This window comes from Eulemur rufifrons, chromosome 4, assembly GCF_041146395.1.
Source record: "Eulemur rufifrons isolate Redbay chromosome 4, OSU_ERuf_1, whole genome shotgun sequence".
NCBI lineage: Eukaryota > Metazoa > Chordata > Mammalia > Primates > Lemuridae > Eulemur > Eulemur rufifrons.
In genome coordinates, this window is record NC_090986.1 from 12,614,210 (window position 1) to 12,635,815 (window position 21,606).

General features: G+C 47.1%; 1 protein-coding gene across 1 annotated transcript in view; it reads left to right on the forward strand.

The window, feature by feature from the left end:
• Positions 1-4,751: 4,751 nt before the first annotated feature.
• IRS2 (insulin receptor substrate 2) overlaps positions 4,752-21,606 on the forward strand; it is a 28,233-nt gene continuing 11,378 nt past the window's right edge. The window contains exon 1 of the mRNA XM_069467582.1: positions 4,752-9,251. Within this exon, the coding sequence (XP_069323683.1) occupies positions 5,240-9,251 (4,012 nt within the window). The 5' untranslated portion in view covers positions 4,752-5,239. The remainder of the gene's footprint in view (positions 9,252-21,606) is intronic.

The window sequence follows — 21,606 nt, forward strand, 5'->3', positions numbered from 1 at the left end:
GGAAGGTCTTTGACCATAATACAGTACTACAAAACAGCAGAGCATCTAACAAAAAGGCAAGCTGGCTCTCGTCCTGCTATTTACCTCCTGAGCAGTTTACAAAAACAGTGCGAGAACTTGCTCCTAGAGTCAACAGGGGAATCGATGAAAACAGGCTGATCCTTCCACCCTCATAACATTGAACTCTGCACAAGGACACTCCCAGTCATCCGCATTGAGCAACCCCCTCCCTCTCACAGAAAATATAGCTGTGTCATTTTAGAGACATTTTTAATGTCATCTGCTTATGATCTACAGACTGAGAAGCAGACAATTTTGTTCTGCTTTGGCAGGAAAAAAAAAAAAGATAGTTTTAACTGGCAGCTAGAATATCAACAAGCAATACACAGGGCATTGATTTAGTCAAGAAAAATACTGGTGTATTATATTACAAGGGCCAAGAATTCCAAGGAAAAGTGATGGTCTAAGAAGGGGCTCTTGCATTGTTTTATATTTGGTAATATTATACAGCCATTAATGTGTAATTTTCATTTCTATAATGGAAAGACTTTTGGGGAAAAGGTTTTTGTTGTTTTTTTTTTTAAATCTACAAATACATTCTCAAAATTCAAGCACAACAAAATCCAGAGGTGCATTAATAAGAATTTTAAGTTCCTCACTGCAGTCACTTTTTAGTTGGACATTTGAATGTTTATATTTCTCTAAGATAATTATGTTTAAAACGAAAATATTTTGAATATTGATTGGATTAACTGCAATTGTGCTGACTACATGGTTTTCTAAACAGTATTAATTCAATATATACACTTTCCAGAAGAATGCTTATTTAAAAACTATAGTAGTTTACCCAACCATATATGCATATTAAATGATCATTTATTTTAGAAAATCTTCCTCCTCAAATGAACATTTAGGAGACTAATCAATATTTTTAATGAGCAGAACAAATACTAAAGTAGAAAGCCTTTACAATTTCCAAGGAATTGATACATTCCATTAACAAATCCTGGTTCTTTAAATGTTTGCAATACCATACATAAATGATCCAAATAGCAGTTACATTCTCTCATGTAAATCATTCTGTTGCATGTACACAGAGTTAGCATGTTACAAAACTCTTGTGAAATTTCAGTTGAAACATATTAGCAAATAAATTTTTGCAGAAAAACATACTGGTAAAGAAGTCCCCTTATAAATCCTAAATGAGGAAAAGTCTGTACATGGTACATTCATCAGAGAAACGGACATTTATTAAATGGGCTACTGAATAATATTATCTAATAGAGTGAAATATGATGAAATGTTGCCATTCCTTTTAAAGATTAAATATATCCTCTGACATAAACCTGTGAAGTTAAAATCTATACCTCTTAAGAGGTATACATTTTAGATTAAAGCTAATCTAACTGGTTATATAGCATTCTATTAACAATCTGCTGAGTCAGTTTTTAGATCGAGTTCACCTAAATACAAAATACTGGCAAATATTTACCCAGTTAAGAATCAAAAAGAGAAATACAATCTCACAAGCAATGAAGTGTTATCTGCCATTCTTCTATACACGTCTCTCTTACATGAAATAAGAAAGTTGATGATGCTCATTACTAGCAGTAACAGAATCTGCATTGTGGACTTATAACACATTTTTAATCTCTATGTTTTTATATAAGTGATTCCTTTATCAAAAGTAATTAAATTATTTCAGAAAGGACTTTTTCTTTTAATAATAGGATAATTATTGCATATGATTCTATGTTAAAAATAGAAAGAAAGAAAAAAACAAAAAACCGCCTCCCTAAAAGATATGGCCATTTGTTATCCCTGAAAGGAAAGAAATCTTCCAGTGAAAGATCTTGGACCATGAGAAAAAATTTCACCCAGGCTGTTTGCTGGCAACAGGCCATGCGGGCAGCACCCAGTCCTGCGTGCAGAGCACGTTGGCAGATGTTGTTAGCTGACTTCTGCTGAAAAAGTATGAAAGAACAGTTGGAAAATCACAAGGTGTAGAACAAGCTTTAAATAAATAAATAGCTGAACTGGCAATATAAAGGAAGAAAGAAAACAAGTTCCTTGGTTGAGAAAGACTGTGATACTTCTAATTACAGAGTTTCTTACTGTTGGTTTGCTTCATGGGCTGATTCTTAATGAGAACTGAAATTGTACCTCCCACATTTCCATTTCGAGGTTCTAACTTCAGAATTACAATCAGTGTGCAGTTTCTTGTAGATTGGTCATTTGTATGATACAAGAATGCCACTGATAAGGTGATATTATTTTGCCTGTCCCTCTTTGCCCCTAGTGTGGCAACGGAAGGAGGAAAGCATTAACTGCCAGCATTAACTGCCAGCTTCTGAAACGTTACTTTAAAAATACAGGTATTTGACGCTAACGTGACCCTAAGAAAAAACAAACAAAAGAGATGACACTTGCTCACAACGGATTGGCATAGCAAAGAAATATTCAATACATGTATCAAAATCTACTTTTGTATCAAAAGTCAAAATAAAAAAAATGAAACAATTGCAAAATATACCTTCTCAGAAGAAACCATTACATGATGGTGAAAAGAGGAAGCCCCATTACCATCTGCTATTTAGGGTTACGGAACATCTACGCAGGCCCACTTACATCCCTCATAAAGTGGGATGTAAATGATCACAAAGCCAACAAAATTGGGCCACATTTTCTTCGAGCTACAGGATAAGAATCCCTTCATCTTTCCTCTCTGCGTAGACATTCTGCTAGGCAACATTTGTTAATATAAAAAAAACAACAAGATCTAAAGAGTGGAAAACCAAAGCACAACGTTCATAAAGGGGGTGCCCCCAACACACACACATACACACACACACACACACACACACTCAGGTGCACACACTGAAACTGGCTTCCTTGAGGTATTATTTTTTTAGGTATGGTTTTAAAATGGAAAATCAACTTTACATCTCACTGAGGCAAATTTTATGATATTTGCCACACTGATCGTTCTTCCCAAATTTATGCTTCTCATCAATAATCATAACTGTATACATGCTAAAAATAAAAATGCTATGATCTTTGTATTAGAGCTCTCCACACATAAAATTTGCCAACATCTTATATAAATACGTTAAAATATAAATATCATCTCTTCAAAAATTACAAATTTAGATAACTTTTTTAGATTCAAGATTTCATTACATTTAAAATAAAGACTTTTATAAATTATAGGGGACATTCAAAGATAAACGTCCTGAACATAATTTTTAAAAACCAAGACTATACCAATAGTAAGATAAACGATTGTTGCAAATTATTTCACGGAGACACAATTAAATAAAAATAGGCAAGAGTTTATTTTGTTTAACCTCCTTAGTTTTTGTAAGATCCCGAGCCTGCTCTGATCTGAGTTAAACCCCCTCCACCCCCCTCACCACCGTCACTTTGTCGTCTGGGAGATGTAACTGTATGGGTGCTTATTTGTCACCGACTTTGAAAGTCACAAAAGCCACGCAGATGTAACAATTCGAAGCAGTTCTTCAAGGGCATCTTCAACTTGACAGTCACCGCCTGGTACCGCGCCTGCAGGTGTGGGAGAGCCCACCCGCCGTCCGGGGGGCGCAAGAAGGTCTCGCCGAGGACCTGCCCCGCGCAGAGACCCCGGCTCCGGGGCTGTTTTCTTGCTGAGGCCCGCCCTCCTCCCGGCGCTATGGAAACCGCATTTTTCTACGCCTGCTCTTTCTCCTATTACATCCCAAACACGATTTCAACTTCCCAAGAACCTGACAAGTGAATGGCGCTCATGACGCCCCGGAAAGAGCCTGCGACCGCGGGGTGCGGGGGAAGGGCGCCCCCGAGCGGGGGGAACCCGGGGAGCGACCCGCGGCTGGCGCTGCTCGGGGTTCCGGGGCGCCCCGCCCGCGCCCCTCTCGCCCCACGTCTGTCCTTCCGAGAAAGGGCACGAAGCTGTTATCGATCCAGAGCTCACCGGTGACTAATGTGATGCTCGTAAACAACCGGCGGGCCAGGCACCCGGGAACCACCCAAGCGCAAACCAGCCGCGGGGGGCGGGCGCGCGCCCACCCGAGCTTGAGAGTCGGACCCGCTCGCCGGAATGGAAGAGAAAAGGGAGCGAGGCGACAGCCAAGTTCAATGCCCCTGCTTGCCCCCGCGAAGCCGCGGCGAGAGGGGCGGCGGCGGGGGCGCGGCGGGACCCGAAAGCGGTGCTGCCGCCCCTTCCTCGCCGCCCAGGCCCGGCCGCCGTCTCAGCTTGCGATCTACGCCCGGCCCCGCCCCCGGCCGTGTCCCCTCCCTACGCCCCCTCCCCGGCGGAAGCTCGGAGCCCAATTAATTGAGTCAAAGGCGGGAGGAAGGCCCTCCGCGCCGCGGCCCGCCCCCTCCCCTCCTCCGCGCCCCTTTTCCCGCCCCGGGTGGCATCTCCTCCGCCGGCATCCACAACGAGCCTCTGATTAATGAGGCTCGGCCAGCTCCCATCCCGCCCGGGCCCCAGCCTGGGCCTCTGCGGGAGGGGGAGGGGACGGCGGGAAACGCGGCCCTGGGAGAAAGGGGGGCGGGGCGGGGGCGCGCGGCCCGCCCCCCCCAAGCCCCGCGCCTATTGGCCGCACGCGCCGTCCGTCGAGGGGCGCGGCGCCAATGCGGGCGGCGGGGCGGGGCGGCCGCGCCGTGTGTGCCTGCGTAACGCCGAGTCACATGTTGTTTTGCTCTTCTTAGTTCAGTCACTCGGTGCGCGATGTGTTACTCACTGTGCGGCGGGGACCGCGACGAGCCCGGGTCGCCGTTGGCAGCAGCAGCAGCAGCCCCGGCGGCGGCGCGGACCTCGAGTGCCCGGGCGCACCCCGGCTCCCCGGAGCGCGGCACGGCAGCAGCACCGGTGTGGCCGCGCGCGCCTTAGGCTCGGCCCCGCGGCTCCAAGACCCCGACTCTCGGCCCAGCCAGCGAGTCCCCAGGCGCCGCCCGAGAGCCCCGGGAGGCAGCGGCCGCGGGCAGCCGGGCCGGGGGGCGGCCACCGCCCGCGCTGGGCATCCTCGGGAACCCCGGAGCGCAGAGGGCGCTGCGCCACCGAGCGGTGCTGGCCCCCGCGGGCCTCCGCGGACCTGCCCCACCTCCTGGGCCCGAGGGACGCGTGCTCAGGCGGGCAGCCGGGCGAAAGGGTGGGAGGGAGACGCCCCCGCCCGCGCCCCCTCCGCCCCTCATTCCAGTCTCTCCACGCCGGGCCCGGGCGGCGCGGCCTGAAGCTCTGATGATGGCCAGCCCGCCGCTGCACGGGCCCCCGGGGCCGGCGAGCGGAGACGGCCCCAACCTCAACAACAACAACAACAACAACCACGGCGTGCGCAAGTGCGGCTACCTGCGCAAGCAGAAGCACGGCCACAAGCGCTTCTTCGTGCTGCGCGGGCCCGGCGCGGGCAGCGACGAAGCGACAGCGACAGCGGGCGGGGGGTCGGCGCCGCAGCCGCCGCGGCTCGAGTACTATGAGAGCGAGAAGAAGTGGCGGAGCAAGGCGGGCGCCCCGAAACGGGTGATAGCGCTCGACTGCTGCCTGAACATCAACAAGCGCGCCGATGCCAAGCACAAGTACCTGATCGCCCTCTACACCAAGGACGAGTACTTTGCGGTGGCGGCAGAGAACGAGCAGGAGCAGGAGGGCTGGTATCGCGCGCTCACCGACTTGGTCAGCGAGGGCCGCGCGGGTGCCGGCGACGCGCCCCCCAACGCCGCGGCCACCTCCGGGTCCTGCAGCGCCTCCTTGCCGGGCGCCCTGGGCGGCTCAGCCGGCGCCGCCGGGGCCGATGACAACTACGGGCTGGTGTCGCCCGCCACGGCCACCTACCGCGAGGTGTGGCAGGTGAACCTGAAGCCCAAGGGTCTGGGCCAGAGCAAGAACCTGACGGGCGTGTACCGCCTGTGCCTGTCGGCGCGCACCATAGGCTTCGTGAAGCTCAACTGCGAGCAGCCGTCGGTGACGCTGCAGCTCATGAACATCCGCCGCTGCGGCCACTCGGACAGCTTCTTCTTCATTGAGGTGGGCCGCTCGGCGGTCACTGGCCCCGGCGAGCTGTGGATGCAGGCCGACGACTCGGTGGTGGCGCAGAACATCCATGAGACCATCCTGGAGGCCATGAAGGCGCTCAAGGAGCTCTTCGAGTTCCGGCCGCGCAGCAAGAGCCAGTCGTCAGGGTCGTCGGCCACGCACCCCATCAGTGTCCCCGGCGCGCGGCGCCATCACCACCTGGTCAACCTGCCCCCCAGTCAGACGGGCCTGGTGCGCCGCTCCCGCACCGACAGTCTGGCCGCCACTCCGCCGGCCGCCAAGTGCAGCTCATGTCGAGTGCGCACAGCCAGCGAGGGCGACGGTGGCGCGGCAGCGGGGACCGGGGCTGCGGGCGGCAGGCCGGTGTCGGTGGCCGGGAGCCCCCTGAGCCCCGGGCCGGTGCGCGCGCCCCTGAGCCGCTCGCACACCCTGAGCGGCGGCTGCGGTGGCCGCGGGAGCAAAGTGACGCTGGCGCCGGCAGGGGGCGCCCTGCAACACAGCCGCTCCATGTCCATGCCGGTGGCGCACTCGCCCCCGACCGCCACCAGCCCGGGCAGCTTGTCGTCCAGCAGCGGGCACGGCTCTGGCTCCTACCCGCCGCCTCCGGGTCCCCACCCGCACCTGCCGCACCCCCTGCCCCACCCCCCAGGCCAGCGGCCCTCCAGCGGCAGCGCCTCAGCCTCCGGCTCCCCCAGCGACCCCGGCTTCATGTCCCTGGACGAGTATGGCTCCAGCCCTGGTGATCTGAGAGCCTTCTGTAGCCACAGGAGCAACACGCCCGAGTCCATCGCCGAGACCCCCCCAGCCAGGGACGGCAGCGGGGGCGAGCTATACGGGTACATGACCATGGACAGGCCCCTGAGCCACTGTGGCCGCCCCTACCGCAGAGTCTCAGGGGACGGGGCCCAGGACTTGGACAGAGGGCTGAGGAAGAGGACTTACTCCCTGACCACACCTGCCCGGCAGCGGCCGGTGCCCCAGCCCTCCTCTGCCTCTTTGGATGAATACACCCTGATGCGGGCCACCTTCTCCGGCAGCTCAGGCCGCCTGTGCCCATCGTGCCCCGCATCTTCTCCCAAAGTGGCCTACCACCCCTACCCGGAGGACTATGGGGACATTGAGATTGGATCCCACAGGAGCTCCAGCAGTAATCTGGGGACAGACGACGGCTACATGCCCATGACCCCTGGCGTGGCTCTCTTGGGCAGTGGTGGTGGCAGCTGCAAGAGCGATGATTACATGCCCATGAGCCCCACCAGCGTGTCTGCCCCAAAGCAGATCCTGCAGCCCAGGGCGGCCACTGCAGCCTTGCCTCCCACAGGAACGGCTGTGCCAGCGCCCACCTCTGCGGCCAGCAGGACCTTTGCAGGGAACGGGGGCAGCTACAAGACCAGCTCCCCTGCGGAGAGCTCCCCCGAGGACAGTGGCTACATGCGGATGTGGTGTGGTTCCAAGCTGTCAATGGAGAATGCTGACAGCAAGCTGCTTTCCAACGGGGACTATCTCAACATGTCGCCCAGCGACGCGGGCACCTCCGGTACTCCACCCGACTTCTTCTCTGCAGCCTTGCACGCCGGGGGCGAGATGCTCAAAGGCGTCCCTGGCTACTGCTACAGCTCTCTGCCCCGCTCCTACAAGGCCCCGTACACTTGCGGCGGGGGCAACGACCAGTATGTGCTCATGAGCGCCCCCGTGGGACGGATCCTGGAAGAAGAGAGGCTGGAGCCGCAGGCCAGCCCGGGGACCACTCCATCGGCCAGCGCCTTTGGGGCTGGTGGGGGTGGCCACACCCAGCCTCATCACCCGGTAGTGCCTTCGCCTGTGAGGCCGAGTGGCAGCGGCCGCCCAGAGGGCTTCCTGAGCCAGCGCTGTCGAGCCGTGAGGCCCACGCGGCTGTCCCTGGAGGGGCTGCAGACCCTGCCCAGCATGCACGAGTACCCTCTGCCGCCAGAGCCCAAGAGCCCCGGCGAGTACATCAACATTGACTTTGGTGAGGCGGGAGCCCGCCTGTCGCCGCCTGCCCCTCCGCTGCTGGCGTCGGCGGCCTCTTCCTGCTCGCTGCTGTCCGCTGGTAGCCCAGCTTCGTCCCTGGGCTCAGGCACGCCGGGCACCAGCAGCGACAGCCGGCAGCGCTCCCCGCTCTCCGACTACATGAATCTCGACTTCAGCTCGCCCAAGTCACCCAAGCCGGGCACCCAGAGCGCGGACCCCGTGGGCTCCTTGGACGCCCTCCTCTCCCCCGAGGCCTCCTCTCCATACCCGCCGCTGCCCCCACGCCCTCCCGCCTCGCCAGCGTCCCTGCAGCAGCCACCGCCCCCGCCGCCCCCAGGGGAGCTCTACCGCCTGCCTCCAGCTTCAGCTGTGGCCACCACCCAGGGCCCTGGCGCTGCCTCGTCGTTGTCCTCCGAGACTGGGGACAATGGTGACTACACCGAGATGGCCTTTGGCGTGGCTGCCACCCCGCCACAACCCATCGCGGCCCCTCCAAAGCCGGAAGGTGCCCGTGTGACCAGCCCTACGTCAGGCGTGAAGAGGCTGAGTCTTATGGATCAGGTGTCAGGGGTCGAGGCCTTCCTGCAGGCCAGCCAGCCCCCAGACCCCCACCGGGGTGCCAAGGTCATCCGCGCAGACCCGCAGGGGGGCCGTCGCCGCCACAGCTCAGAGACCTTCTCCTCGACCACAACTGTCACCCCTGTGTCCCCGTCCTTCGCCCACAACCCTAAGCGCCACAACTCGGCCTCGGTGGAAAACGTGTCTCTCAGGAAAAGCAGCGAGGGCAGCGGCGGCGTCCTCGGTGGGGGCCCAGGAGGCAGCGAAGAGGCACCCATGTCCCCCCGACAGCTGCAGCCGTCACTTCCGGTGCCCTCTCTCCCACCGCAGGCCCGCCCACGGGCCCCAGCTCAGCCAGGGGGCTTGGTCGGCTGCCCTGGGGGCAGTGGTTCTCCAATGCGCAGAGAGACCTCTGCCGGTTTCCAGAATGGTCTCAACTACATTGCTATCGACGTGAGGGACGAACCGGGGCTGACCCAGCCGCAGCCGCAGCCAGGAGACAAGAGCTCCTGGGGGCGGACCCGTAGCCTTGGGGGTCTCATCAGCGCTGTGGGCAGTGGCAGCAGCGGGGTGTGTGGGGGGCCGGGCCCTGGCGCCCTGCCCTCTGCCAACACCTATGCCAGCATTGACTTCTTGTCCCATCACTTGAAGGAGGCCACGATTGTGAAAGGTGAGGCCCTTTGACTCCGAGCCTGGTGGGAAGGAAGGGTGAGCATCTTTGGGTTTCACTTGTCTTTCTTTCTTTGGTACCTTGACTTGAATGCCAACATATTGGCGGAGACTTCTTGTTTTGTTTTACTTTTGACTGCTATGTTCTCCTTCAGAGAACTTGCCAAAGAGCAGTCAAATAGTCTTTGAGTTGAATGGGCTTTGATTTTGTTTAGGCCCAGCCCACTTGCATCCCATAGCTCTTTTCTCCCCATCTGCACACACTGCGCAAGTTCTCCCCATAGGCCAGCCAGAGGCAGGCAGAGACACAGTCCTGGAAGGGGGTGGCTGGGGACGTTCTGCTCGGGAGGACCTGACTGCTCCCCAGGCCGCAGCCACCACCTTCTCTAGGTGTTCCTGGAGCTGGGCCCCAGCTGATTGTTGCTGAGCCTCCAGATTTATAAAAACAGGCCTGAAAGTCATTTAAGAAGTGAGCATCCATTTTGGTGGCAGCTGAAGGGAACAGTTAACCGTTTCAATTTTACACATAAACTGCAGGAGCTTTCCATCAGAGGCATTATTTTTCTCTTAAAGGGATGGAAGGGCAACATTGTTTAAACACAGGCTAAACACAGTGGTGAACTTGCATGGACGTGGGAGTCACCTGGGGCTTGGCTAGAACGTGGATGTCTGGCTTATGTTTCCCACACTTTCCCATGCTGGAGCTCTAGGGTGTGGCCCAGAATGTGCATTTCTCATGAATCCCCACATTATGCTGATGCTGCTGGATGCAGGACCACTCTCTGGGGACCCTGTCCCAGGTGAGAGTCACCTGGGGAGGTTTGAGAAATTACCTATTGAGCCTCACCCCAGACACATCCAAGTATCAGATGGGCAGAGGCCAGGGACCAGCATGTTTCATAGTTGCCCAAATGATTTTAATATGCAGCCAAGATTTAGAATCAGTGCTTTAGAGAAAATAAGTGAAAGACAAAAACATAAGTCTTTTCAAGAACAATTGGATATGAGGGTGCCCGGCATTGTTCTTCCCATCCTCATCAAATATCCATGAGGAGAGAGCGATGTGCGTACTTGGCAGCTGGTGGTGCTTTCTGGCCGTCTCAAACTTTGAATGGTGGGAGTGGGGGGGCGAGGGGGGGTGGAGGCAAAAGGGAGTTGAATGTTTGATTTAAGAGAGTTTCTTTAATTTTGTAGCTGTTTCTTTGAAGGGTTGCTAGCAGAGTAGAGGCTCTATGGGGACCACAAAACATACAGTAGCAAATAGTGTTATTTGGATGTGGTGCTAGATGCTGGCTGAAGGTGTAAACAGTCTGCAATGGTTATGAGGTGATGATCGAGGTGGCTTGGAGATTCATGTACCTTTTGTTCTTAAACTAAACAGACCAGTCTAATGCTATCTAAATCCAGTATGTTTTATAATATACTTGGGACTGTTGGTCCCTGAGATTTCAAATTACAGCTATAGGGTGGATACCCTGTTATTCTAGGGTAATAGAGGAAAAGCTATTTCTTTTTTTTATTAAAACCGTAGACTAGAAGATGAAAAGAGAGAGAATCATCAGGAGTATGGTGCTTCAGCATCTAATTAAATCAATTGGAAGTCATCAGAATGTATCCCATGAACAGTGACTCTGAGCTGAAGGTCACTTTGCTTGGAGTTACATTAAACACCCTTACTAGTGTGTCAGAGAGTTGAAGAATTAGCTGCTGAATAAGACATGGACCATATAAACACAACAGCAGAAGTATAAATAAGTTGGGAAAATAAACAGGCACACACACACAAATTTATTTGGTATGCCATAGTGAGCATGGAAGTAACTACATTTTGCCCAAATCTGATTCTAATCTGAAAAACAACCTGAGAACATAACACCTTTTCCTGCCTTCAGCAGAGCAGGGGTGCAGACCTGAACTGGATTGAGGTGGGACCGGGGAGTGGGTTCTGCCGTAGCAGGAGGCATAAGCCGCAGTTCGCCCCTACAGGCCTGAAGGGGATCAAAGCCTTTCTGATAAAGTAGACACATTTAGAAACAGGATTGTATATGAGATAATGACCTCAGACAAGTGAAAATTTTGAACTGCAAGAGATAAGTTTATTTAGAGACCTGATTTAGCTTTTGTTTAAAATTTCCCACCAGTGTAAAATTGCCTTCAGCCTATAGGATTCACGATTCTGAAATCCAAACAGCAGTGTGCATTCTATGGTTACTGAACAAAGATGAGAGATCATTTTGGCTGCTGTTACGTGGGTATTATGGTAAACACCCTTCTAAGAAGGAAAAGAACAACTTTAAATCAAAATAGATGACTGTAGTCAGTCCATTGTGCCAACACCACATTTTAAAAAAAGAAATATCTGCCAAGTTGGATTTCTAGTAAACTAAGTTGAACACAGAGAACAGCAGAATAGGAAATACTAGTGCCATCTTAGTCAACATAGCACAAAAGTTCTGGTCTGTTAAACAGAAAGGGAACATTTAGAAACTCAAAATGAACATCCACTTTTATTTAACTCACACATGTAACATAGAAATTTGTTTGTGGTGCCCATAAATAAAGAGTTCACAGTAGGTACGTGTCCTTTGAAAGAATGATTTATAGAAGTCAGACTTGCAAAGCATTCCTTTGAAGATGAAGAAGAGAAAGCACTTTCTGGGCGGCTGGCCTCCCTGCCTGGCTCTTAGAAGTGGCCTGTGTTTCCACACCGAGCTCCTCATGTTCCGCATGGGAAAACCTCATTAGTGATGCTGAAGCTGAGTAATTTGGGGTTACTGGGGTAGTGTTTAGTATTTGCATAAGTGGTAACAGAGAAGTGAAGTTCCAGCAATGTGTGGTAGTTGTTTACAGTAGAATTGGGAATGGAGGTTGGGCTTAAAGGCAGGGGCCGATTTAAAAATGCACCTTAGACGTGTGTATTTTACTAGTCCAGGGCAGACTCTAAATTATGCCTCTTATTGGGGGGCAAGAGAATGTTACTTACCGTGTGTTTTGTGTGAGTGTATGCAGAAAAATCTAACCAATCTGTTAGGGTTCTGTTGTTGTTTTGGGAACTGGAAGTATGTTATGCTCTAAAACTGCTTTTTAAAATTCACTTTATATAATTTTGTGTTAGTATAGGTGTGTACCATAAAATATGCTATTTGTGTGTTCCTCTTTAGTGAGGTTTAAATTCTAAAATTGGTTTATATATTTGTATAAAATAGATTAGATAAGAATTACCATTGAAAACATCTGTATTTAAATTTTGTTTCTTTGGTGAAAGAATTATGAGATAAGAGAAATGTTTCCAAAGGAACAATAAAATCACGATTTATGTTTAAAAGTATTGCCTTTTGACGTCTTAAAGCAGAGAATTGGCATATTTTTAAGATTCCCCTGAGATTACTTGACAAACGACACAGGCTTTATTTTTGCTTTCATCATGCTGCCCTGCTTTCGTTGGCCAGCTCGTGCCGTAGCCAGACAATATCATGCACTGCTCCTACCCTGTTTGCAGGGACAGACAACGAAGGTGCTAATGAAAACACATGCAGGGTTTCGTGAATGAAAGTCACATGACTTGTTCTATTTCCTTTATTGAAAGAGAAACCTTTACAAAAATAGTACTTCATAGAAGGAAGCATAGTATGTGGGACACTAAACCAGGAATCAGGAAACCAGGTTTCTAGTTGCTGATCTTAATGAGTCATTGTGTGACTACAGGCAAGCCACTTAATCCTTCCTTCTCACTTTCTCTGTCTGTAAAATGGGGGTAATTATAATCCTCTCCTTTTGGTGTCACACAGCCACTGCGAGGTGAATGAGATCATAAACATCAAGAGTGTTTAAGCTCTTCTAAAGGAACGTGCTAATACATCCATTGAGTCTGTTGATACTTACTGTTTTGAAACCATGAGTATATACAGGAAAGACAGTGAAGTAAAGGGATACTCTTAAATGTAAAAAAACAACTCAGGGTAGTCTGAAAATGGAGCCCATACCTTCTTAGGAGATGCTCACCTGGACTGCTTGATTGCTAGTGTCACGCCAATCTCCAAGAACTATTGTTTTTTCTCCTCTTTATTTAACTTAAGATTTGTTTGTGGATCACTATCAGTTGTAACAAAGTAGTGTTTTAAATTACATAGTAAAATAACAATTAAGGAGGAACAGCGTGCTACTCCTGAAACTGTATTAAGTCTGCACTTTTGATTACCATTTATGACTTGTTTATGCATTAAGAGTTGTTGACAAGATGAAAATATATAATTAGAATATGTGTTTTTAAAAATTGACTCTTAGTGAAGGATGCATTAAAGGAAAGACAGAACCCTTAAAACTTTCAGTTGTTTAGTAATCCATTGTTTAGTCTGGGTTTTCATTTTTGGGGGTTGATTTCCTCCAGTCCTGCACTGTGTTGTTGTTGAATAGAATAGGAAAATGTTTGATTCTTTTGTTCTTCCACCCCCAAGAAAGGAATTTTAGTAGACAATTACTGTTTTATTTTCTTTAGAAATATTAGTATTAAAATGAGGCCCTTTTTCTGACGAGAAGAACTTGCAAAAGTGTTAGTACCAGCATGGGTATAATAGGTTTTCTGTTAAAATTCCTACTAATGTGTTTTCTTTAGAAGTGTAGTTCCAAGAGCTAGTTAACTTTTGGTATCAGATTTGGCAAGTGGAAAGGGGTTTTTTGTTTTTGTTTTTGTTTTTTTGGTTTGGGGTTTTTTTTTTGTGGGGGGGAGCACAGAATCAAGTGTTCCCTTTTCACCTTAGAAACTTAAGGGAGAATGTAACTTGACTCTTTTATCTGCATTGCCAAGTAGAGTGAGCAAAACACTCAGTGGAGCAAAGCGCTGTGCTCCACCCCCGCCCCCAGCCAATTCTTCACTTGGACAACCATAATAGGGGTGGATTCTCTGTCGAATTGCTCTGGTACAGACGTGAGCAGAATGTATATTTCTATACAAGATGGGCAAGGCATTTTAATGTTGGCATTTTAATAAATAAAACAATAAAAATTTCTGAATCTCCAAAATTATCAGTTGCTAACATAATGCTATTTGTCAGGTCACGGGTTTTGTGAAAACAATGCTGTCCAAATTTAGATGGGGACACTGTTTCTGTGTTAATTTTACTTGGTTTGAGTGGGTTCTTTAAGATTGCAGTGGTTACTCTGACTCATTTAAGGTAGAGAACTGTAGACAGAGTTTAATGGTAGATATTTTTTTTCTGAAGAAGACTGGTAAAGTTATTCAAGGTAGAGGAAATGCTAAGGTTGATGATTGCTACTGATGATTCAGTTTTTTCAAGGTAGCTGCAGAGATTTACATTAACTGTGTGCTACAATAAAATGCATAGATGAAAGTTTAAATAGAGAGAGTTGGAGTTTATGTTGTATATCAGCATTTTGTTCTGTGAGTACACATAATGTAAGCTACTTCTGTGCTTGGAGGTCTTATTGCTTAATTGAATTCATTACATTAGAATGTTGAAATAGAATTGGGTTAAAACTTACAAGATGTGTGTTTACAAATGATCTGTCAATTTAGGGGTTCTGATTTCTGTTTTATTGGAGTAGAAAGATACTAAAGTTGCAGAGAGTCACTTTTACACATCCAAAGACACTGTAAAACTTGGGTAGATAAATGTGTCTTTAAGCTTTGCCCAGTTTTCTTATGCCATATGTGATATTTATGTAAATAGGATTTACAAAATATTTCTTATTGTGCTTTTACTGAAATTTGGAATATTTGGTCAAATATTTTGATTCACAGTATACTTTAAAGATAAATGATGGAATCAATTCCATTTTAGAAATACTTTTAATTTATTTTAAAGAGTATCAGGTTTTCCAGAAATTAATATTTGGGGCTGGTATTCCTCTGTGTGTGTGCGTATGTATGTGTGTTTTCGTAATATCTCATCCAGTCATGCTCCAGGAGGGTTGATGTAAATTTTTTTCATAATTGAAACTCAACTACTACTGATGTGTTCTCTGTTCATGTTGAAACTTTATAACCTTAACCATAATTTTGGTTTTATTGTTACTTTAATCTATCCCTATGGAATTGGTAAAAAATGCTTGAGTGAATTATTGTGGGGTAGTATTAAATTTCAGTTTTTTTCAGTGTGTAAAAATAAGTATTATGATATAGTTCATTATATTATGTGGTTTTAGTAGTTATCTTAAAATCCATATGTTTATATTAAGAATGACTCATTCTTTAGTATTAATGCATAATCTTTAATATTTATGAATACGATAGAGTATTTATCTCTATGCATTTTATAGACTTAAATAAGTCCATCGTTTGCCTCTAATGTATGAGTGTAACTACCAGTTGCACAACTTGGTGGACAAGTAATGATTTTGAAAGAATGCTATTGAAGTTAGATGTAATGAAAATGTAACCCTTGTTCTGATCAATATTGAAAGATAATTGCATGCCCCTTTCCTCTTTGGGTAAAAAGAATCATGTAAAATTCAAAAGGTCTTTTTCTTCACATCATAGTTTTAAGACATTATACATAAAATATCTTGCATTACTTCAAAAAATTTTATGATGCAACCACCATGAAACCCCATTTTTTAGAATAAAGAGCCTGTAGCTTAGAGTGGCCAAGTGACTTGCCCAAGCATGCTGAGCCCAAAGGAGGAGTGTTGAGTTCAACCTGGTAACGCCTTTGTGTCCCTAGCCCAGTTCTCTGTACTTACCTAATATTGTCTGTTTGGGAAACTCATACTTTAATAAAATAGGTACATTAGGATTTTACTGTAGACTCTGCCACAGGCAACTCTTATATTTAACATATTGGTTGTTATTTTATTTGGGTGGCAGTTACTTAATTTCCCTCTTTTTTCTTCACGTGGTATTAATTCAAAGTAAAATGGGGCCAGTTAAGGAGGATGACTGAACATTGTAGGACAACTCTCTGTTGCTTTTTTGTTTTCTTTTTGTGTGTGTGTTTTTTTGTTTTACCAGATTTTATACCTGCCAGTGTGAAGAGCTTAGGGTTTGATGTTACTTTCAAGGCTCTCCTGTTGCCATTGAATTTTAGAGTTGACAATCAAGTTGTTGGTGGATCACCTGTTCTGGGGGTTCCAGCTATGTTTCCTGACCTCTATTAGTCTACAAAGTGGAAAACTTACATCCCTGCAGCTGTCTTTAAAATATGTTTTAGTAAAGCAAACTGTGTGTTACACTTGATAAGATACCTCCCCCCACCAACACCAAATACATTAGAACTCTTTCAACTCCATGTGGTGACAATCAGAAAAAAAAAATACAAGGGTGTTTTGAGGTAAAGAGTTGGAAACTGTTGATATAAAGTAACTTACTTATTTTAAGCTTGTGAAAACAGAGGCTGAGAGAGGTCCGGTGTCTCAGTCAAGGTCACCGATTTAATAGTTTGTAAATATTATCAAGAAAGAATAGGAGAATGTGACACAAACAATGACATGTCTCAGGGATTCTTTGTATGCTGGTGAGTAACTCTCCCAGCTCACAGCTTATTTCCTTTAGAGCAACTTAGCATTTGTGGATGTGGTGTTGGTCTTTTAACATTGGGACATCTTAGTAAATTGCTTCATACGTAAACCAAAAGGTACCCTGGAAGCCAGAAATAGAAAAGGCAGAATCCCTAAATAGGGAAGCGTGTTGTGAATCAGGGAAATTTGGCCACTCACGACCACGTCAGCAGCGTGTCCTGAAGAGGCAGAAGAGTGAAGATGTGGCAGATATTTAAGATCATGTGCTTGTTAAAGGAAAGAAAAAAGAAAATTCTTGGGATAATTCGAATCTAAAGACCTCCATTCTCTGGCAGAGTTTAAGTCCTTGCTCTTTTAGGTAGGTCCAGCCTGGGCTGTTGGCCCAGTGACTATGAGTCAGGGGGTGTTTTCAGGCGCTGCTTTATGCGTCTTTAAGATGCATTTATTCTATAAGTGGAGTATCATGTACTCCCCATTATGAATAAGTACATTAACAGTTTCCTAAGAAATGAGTCATTAACCTATGTAATGATGAGTTTATTTGAAAACTAACCGATTTAGAATTTGCCTAAGGACCAATGAGTAACTAATCAGTTGATGCTAGGTGGTTATCTCCTGGGGAGTTGAGATTTTTATATAAAGAGAAATCGGTTTTGTACAAATTTAATTTGACAGAAGGTGCCACCTTTCCAATGAAGTGACTATCAGCTCACTTTCCAAAGCATAAAGGAATACTTTAGTAAACACATAAAAATTCATAAGATATCCATGTTTCTAAAAAGGGTAGTAGGTGAATATGTGACCTTGTGCTCCTGTGGGTGACCCAGTGTTTTGTCTGCATGAGCTGACTGTCTCTTCAGCGCCCTAGAAGAGAATACTGCCTTCCTAGCAGGTGGCAGCCTGGGAGCCAGCGCCTGACACCTGCGCACACAGTCCAGCAGACAGCAGGCTGGTGGTCAGAGACTGCCTCCCAGGACACACAAAGTAGGGGATGCTTTTTCTAGCAGGGATGAACGGAGTGATGAGACTCCTATCAGGTTAAGAAGAAAGTCGAGCTCAGAGTGCCCTGTCTTGCAGTACGGGGTTTTCTAACTAACTCACTAAGTTAGTTAGAAAAACTAACAGGAGTAAAGATTCTGATGGTGCTGTGCAAGGAGGCTTCATAAATAGACTAGAAAATCTTTTCCTGAGTGAGGTTTGAATCCTCCTGTGAACTTTGCCTTCCCGCGAAGACCTGGGGGGAGTGCGCGTTCACCTGTATTGCCCAGTGCCGTGAAGTCCCTGGAGATAGGGACGCAAGGCAGGGACCATCTGATGCCGTAGACTCCCAGCTCTGTGAGAGAAGCCACCCATGGTCCCATCATCCGAGCTGCGCCAGCCTTGGCCGCCAACCACCCTGCCAGGGCCCGCCTCAGGGCCGGGCTTCTTTCTGTCCTTTCTTTGTTCAGGACTAAAGATGCCCCCAGTGGACGGGCGGATGAGGAGACTTGTGCAGCAGGGAGGGATGTTTTGGAAATAGGCCAGGATGTCTTTACTAAATTTAAAAACCGTGCAAATAATACTTTAGAAACTGCAGGCAGTAAGGAGGGTTAGGCAAGTCATGGATTGGAGTGTGTCGAGCAGCTTGTTTTTGTTTGAAGGGATCAGAATAGAGGTTCTGGGCTCCTGCTGTCCTGTGGACTTTGCAGAGTCCTGAACTTCCTGGACAACAGGAATTCCTGGAAAAGGAGATTGTAGTGGGCAGTGTTTCACACCACACCTTGGTACATTTTCTAAAAAATAAGTTACGAAAGTGATTTGCTTCTGTTTTATTGTCATATGATAGTAGTGATTCATTTTTATTTTCTTCCTGCATAAAAGTGACCTAAAGTAACACTTAACATACGCACCTGCAACAGAAAACAAATCCATAAGCTACCCAAACTCTTTTCCAGTTACAATTGTTAAATGAGTTTGGTGAAACTTCCAGGAAGAACTTTTGTTACATTGTCAAGTACGCGTCTAATAAATGTACGGTTCGATTGAAAATATATTTAGATATGCTTTAGCAAAGTGTGTTTGTTACAAAAATTCAAAGTCTTTCTTTTTCCTTTAGAGTATTATAAATCCAGACGTGTAAGTTTATTTTAATTGCAGTCAGTTTTGGAAAACTAACTTTAATGGAGCTGATTGAGAAAGCAAAAAATAAATAAATAAATTAAAACTTCAATAATGAACTATGTGGAAATATTAGATATGAAAACTGCCCAAAACCATTGTAGATGTAAATTTGCAAGCATTGATATTTTATTTGGATAAGTTTTTTAAGTGAGAGTTTTCTCTTAAAGGCTGCGTAGCTTCCACACACAATGACCTTTTGGTATTTAGGGTCAGATTAAAATTGTAAGGATGCAGTAGAATCGGCTCACCTTGGTTCAGTTTTATCTGTAGTGCTGGTTTATTAGTGGTCCCTGTTCCAAATGAAATAATCACTGCAATGAAATATCCACGTTTTCTTGGCAGGGAGCATTTAATTAAGTCCTCCGAACAACTTTGGGTGATAAGCATTCTTCTTTGTGACCCTTGAGTTCCTCCAGTTCAGTTGGAGAGTTCAAAATTCACTGGGTCTTCAGCCATTTCCAAAAAAGGCAGAACACAGTTGACATTTTAAGCCAATCCATTTATTGAGAGTTCAGTATGTGCCAACACAGAAGTAGATGTTCTGAGAGATACAGAGGAAATATGAAACAAGGTTTCTGTCCTCTAAGTGCCCTTATAGTCACCTTGGGCAGCATCCCACCAAGGGCTATTGGGGGGCAGCCGCTCTGACCCTTTCCATAGGTGCCCACCTTTCAGGCATTCTGGGCCACAAAGAACGGATGTCCCTGTTGGGAGTGTGGGTGTCTTTGCCGGAGAATTGTGATGGGACCACGCAAACATTTCACCCCTCTATCCCCAAACCCCTCCCCGGCACACACACACTTGGGTGCATCAGATAAGGTGGTGCTTTTGAAAAAGTTTTCTTCTCCGAAGAACCACAGCTTTGCTTTTGCTGTCAGCGCAATTCCTAGATGTCAGCTTACTCTGCTCTCTCAGCAGCTTCGCTCCGAACTCTCTGGCATTTCTTCTGTGCTCAGTCTTTGCTGTATATGGTAGTCTCCGAGAAACGGCCCAGTCGTTAGGATTTTGCTCTCCTTTTCCGACTCTTTCTGATTCTTCTCTGCTTACCCTCACTGTTGCTTAACAAAGATACCCACTCTTTAATCAGTGGGCAAGGCATTATTTCTTTGAACTCATCCTTTCTTTTCCTGACTTTTTCCTCTGCCTTCCTGGACACACCTGTGAGAAAGCTCACGTTCAAAAGGTGTTTGGTACTGCTGCTTGCATGCAACTGTGCCCTTCCATAAAAACGTAAACATTTAGGTGCAGTTGAATAGTGTTTTGTGCATTAGCCACCCATACTTGATATAATCATAGTTCTTTTTTAATTTTATGCTTCAAAGGTGCTTTAAAAATTGTCATTGTCCTAGGAACTTTCAGATAAGGTGGTGGTTTCTCCAGACCCCCCTCTGGCAGACATGCTATATATATATATGTAGGCGTATCAGAAGCCTTCTGTGAAATCCTTTATCCCATCCCTTTTGCAGACATCCATGACCCATCCAGGAAAGCCCCCTTCCCTTCCTGTGCAAAGGAGGCTTCCCTGCCACTCGCACCCCCCAGCGCTCAGAGTGCTGCCTGCTGCTCTCGGCCCCCTGCCATCTGCCTCGGTGGCCGGGGTGGGTGGAGGAGGGAAACCCCACCTGGCGGGCCAGCTCTGTGTCACCAGCCGATCAGGCTGAGGTGGGAGTCTGTCGCAGATGAGTTTCCTGTCGTAATTACTGCTCTTTCCAGAACAAAACAGTAAGCAAAACAAAAAACGACAGGAACTTCACTCACAGGCTACTTGAGGAAGGTAGAAAGTTGAGGGGCAGGAGAGATGGTGGCAGAAAGGATGAGATCTCACTTTAATGTTTAAATTTAGACACTTGTTAAATTCCAACTTTTTTTTTTCGTTACAAAGACAACAATTATTCCATGTGGAATACTTCAGAAATATTTCTTCCATTTGAACAATATTAAAGGACAGGCTAGAAAGAAATGGGTTTGGTTTTTCAAGCTAAAAAAAAAAAAAAAAAGATGGTATCTGCTTTTGAAACCTAGGCAATAAACTTAATTCTGATGTGCGTTCAGGACATGAAGAATTGTAGGTGGTGACAAATACTCTAGAAGATGAAGCCCGGATGGGCAGAGGGAGAGGTGATATTTGAGCCATGCAGCCTGAAGGTGGGAGGAAGCAATGGGGAAAATCCAAATAGGCAAATGGGATAAACAGCAGTGCAAAGGCCCTGGGGCAGGGATTGCCTGGGGTGTTCCAGAATAAGGAGCACAGTGTGGCTGACAATGAGTGGTTAAGGTGAGGGTAGACGTTGAAGGAAAGAGGTAATGAGGGACTGGGGTGCAATGGGCCTGGCCAGCTGTCCTGTCGACTTTAATTCACATTGAACTGTGTGCAAGGAAAATCCAGCCTCTAGGGAACAATATGTGGAGCATTTAAAAACTTTTATGCTAGAGCCATCCAATTCTGCCATAATGTTTGTGGTATCCCTGGATGGTAGTTTTTACTTGGTCAGGTATTTGTCAGCTCTTGAATTTCTTTCTCAAAATCGTGTATAAAATTTGAAAAGACCTAAAAGTGTTCCAGTGGAGTGAAGACACTAAGATGTTATTGAGGCTGGAGAAACCCCTGGGACATGTTTAACAAGATACACAGCAAAATAAAAGTACAGGAGTTCAGGAATGACATGCTTTATGCTAAAAACTTAGATTTGTATAGCACCTTATCGTTTATGAAACGTTTAAAA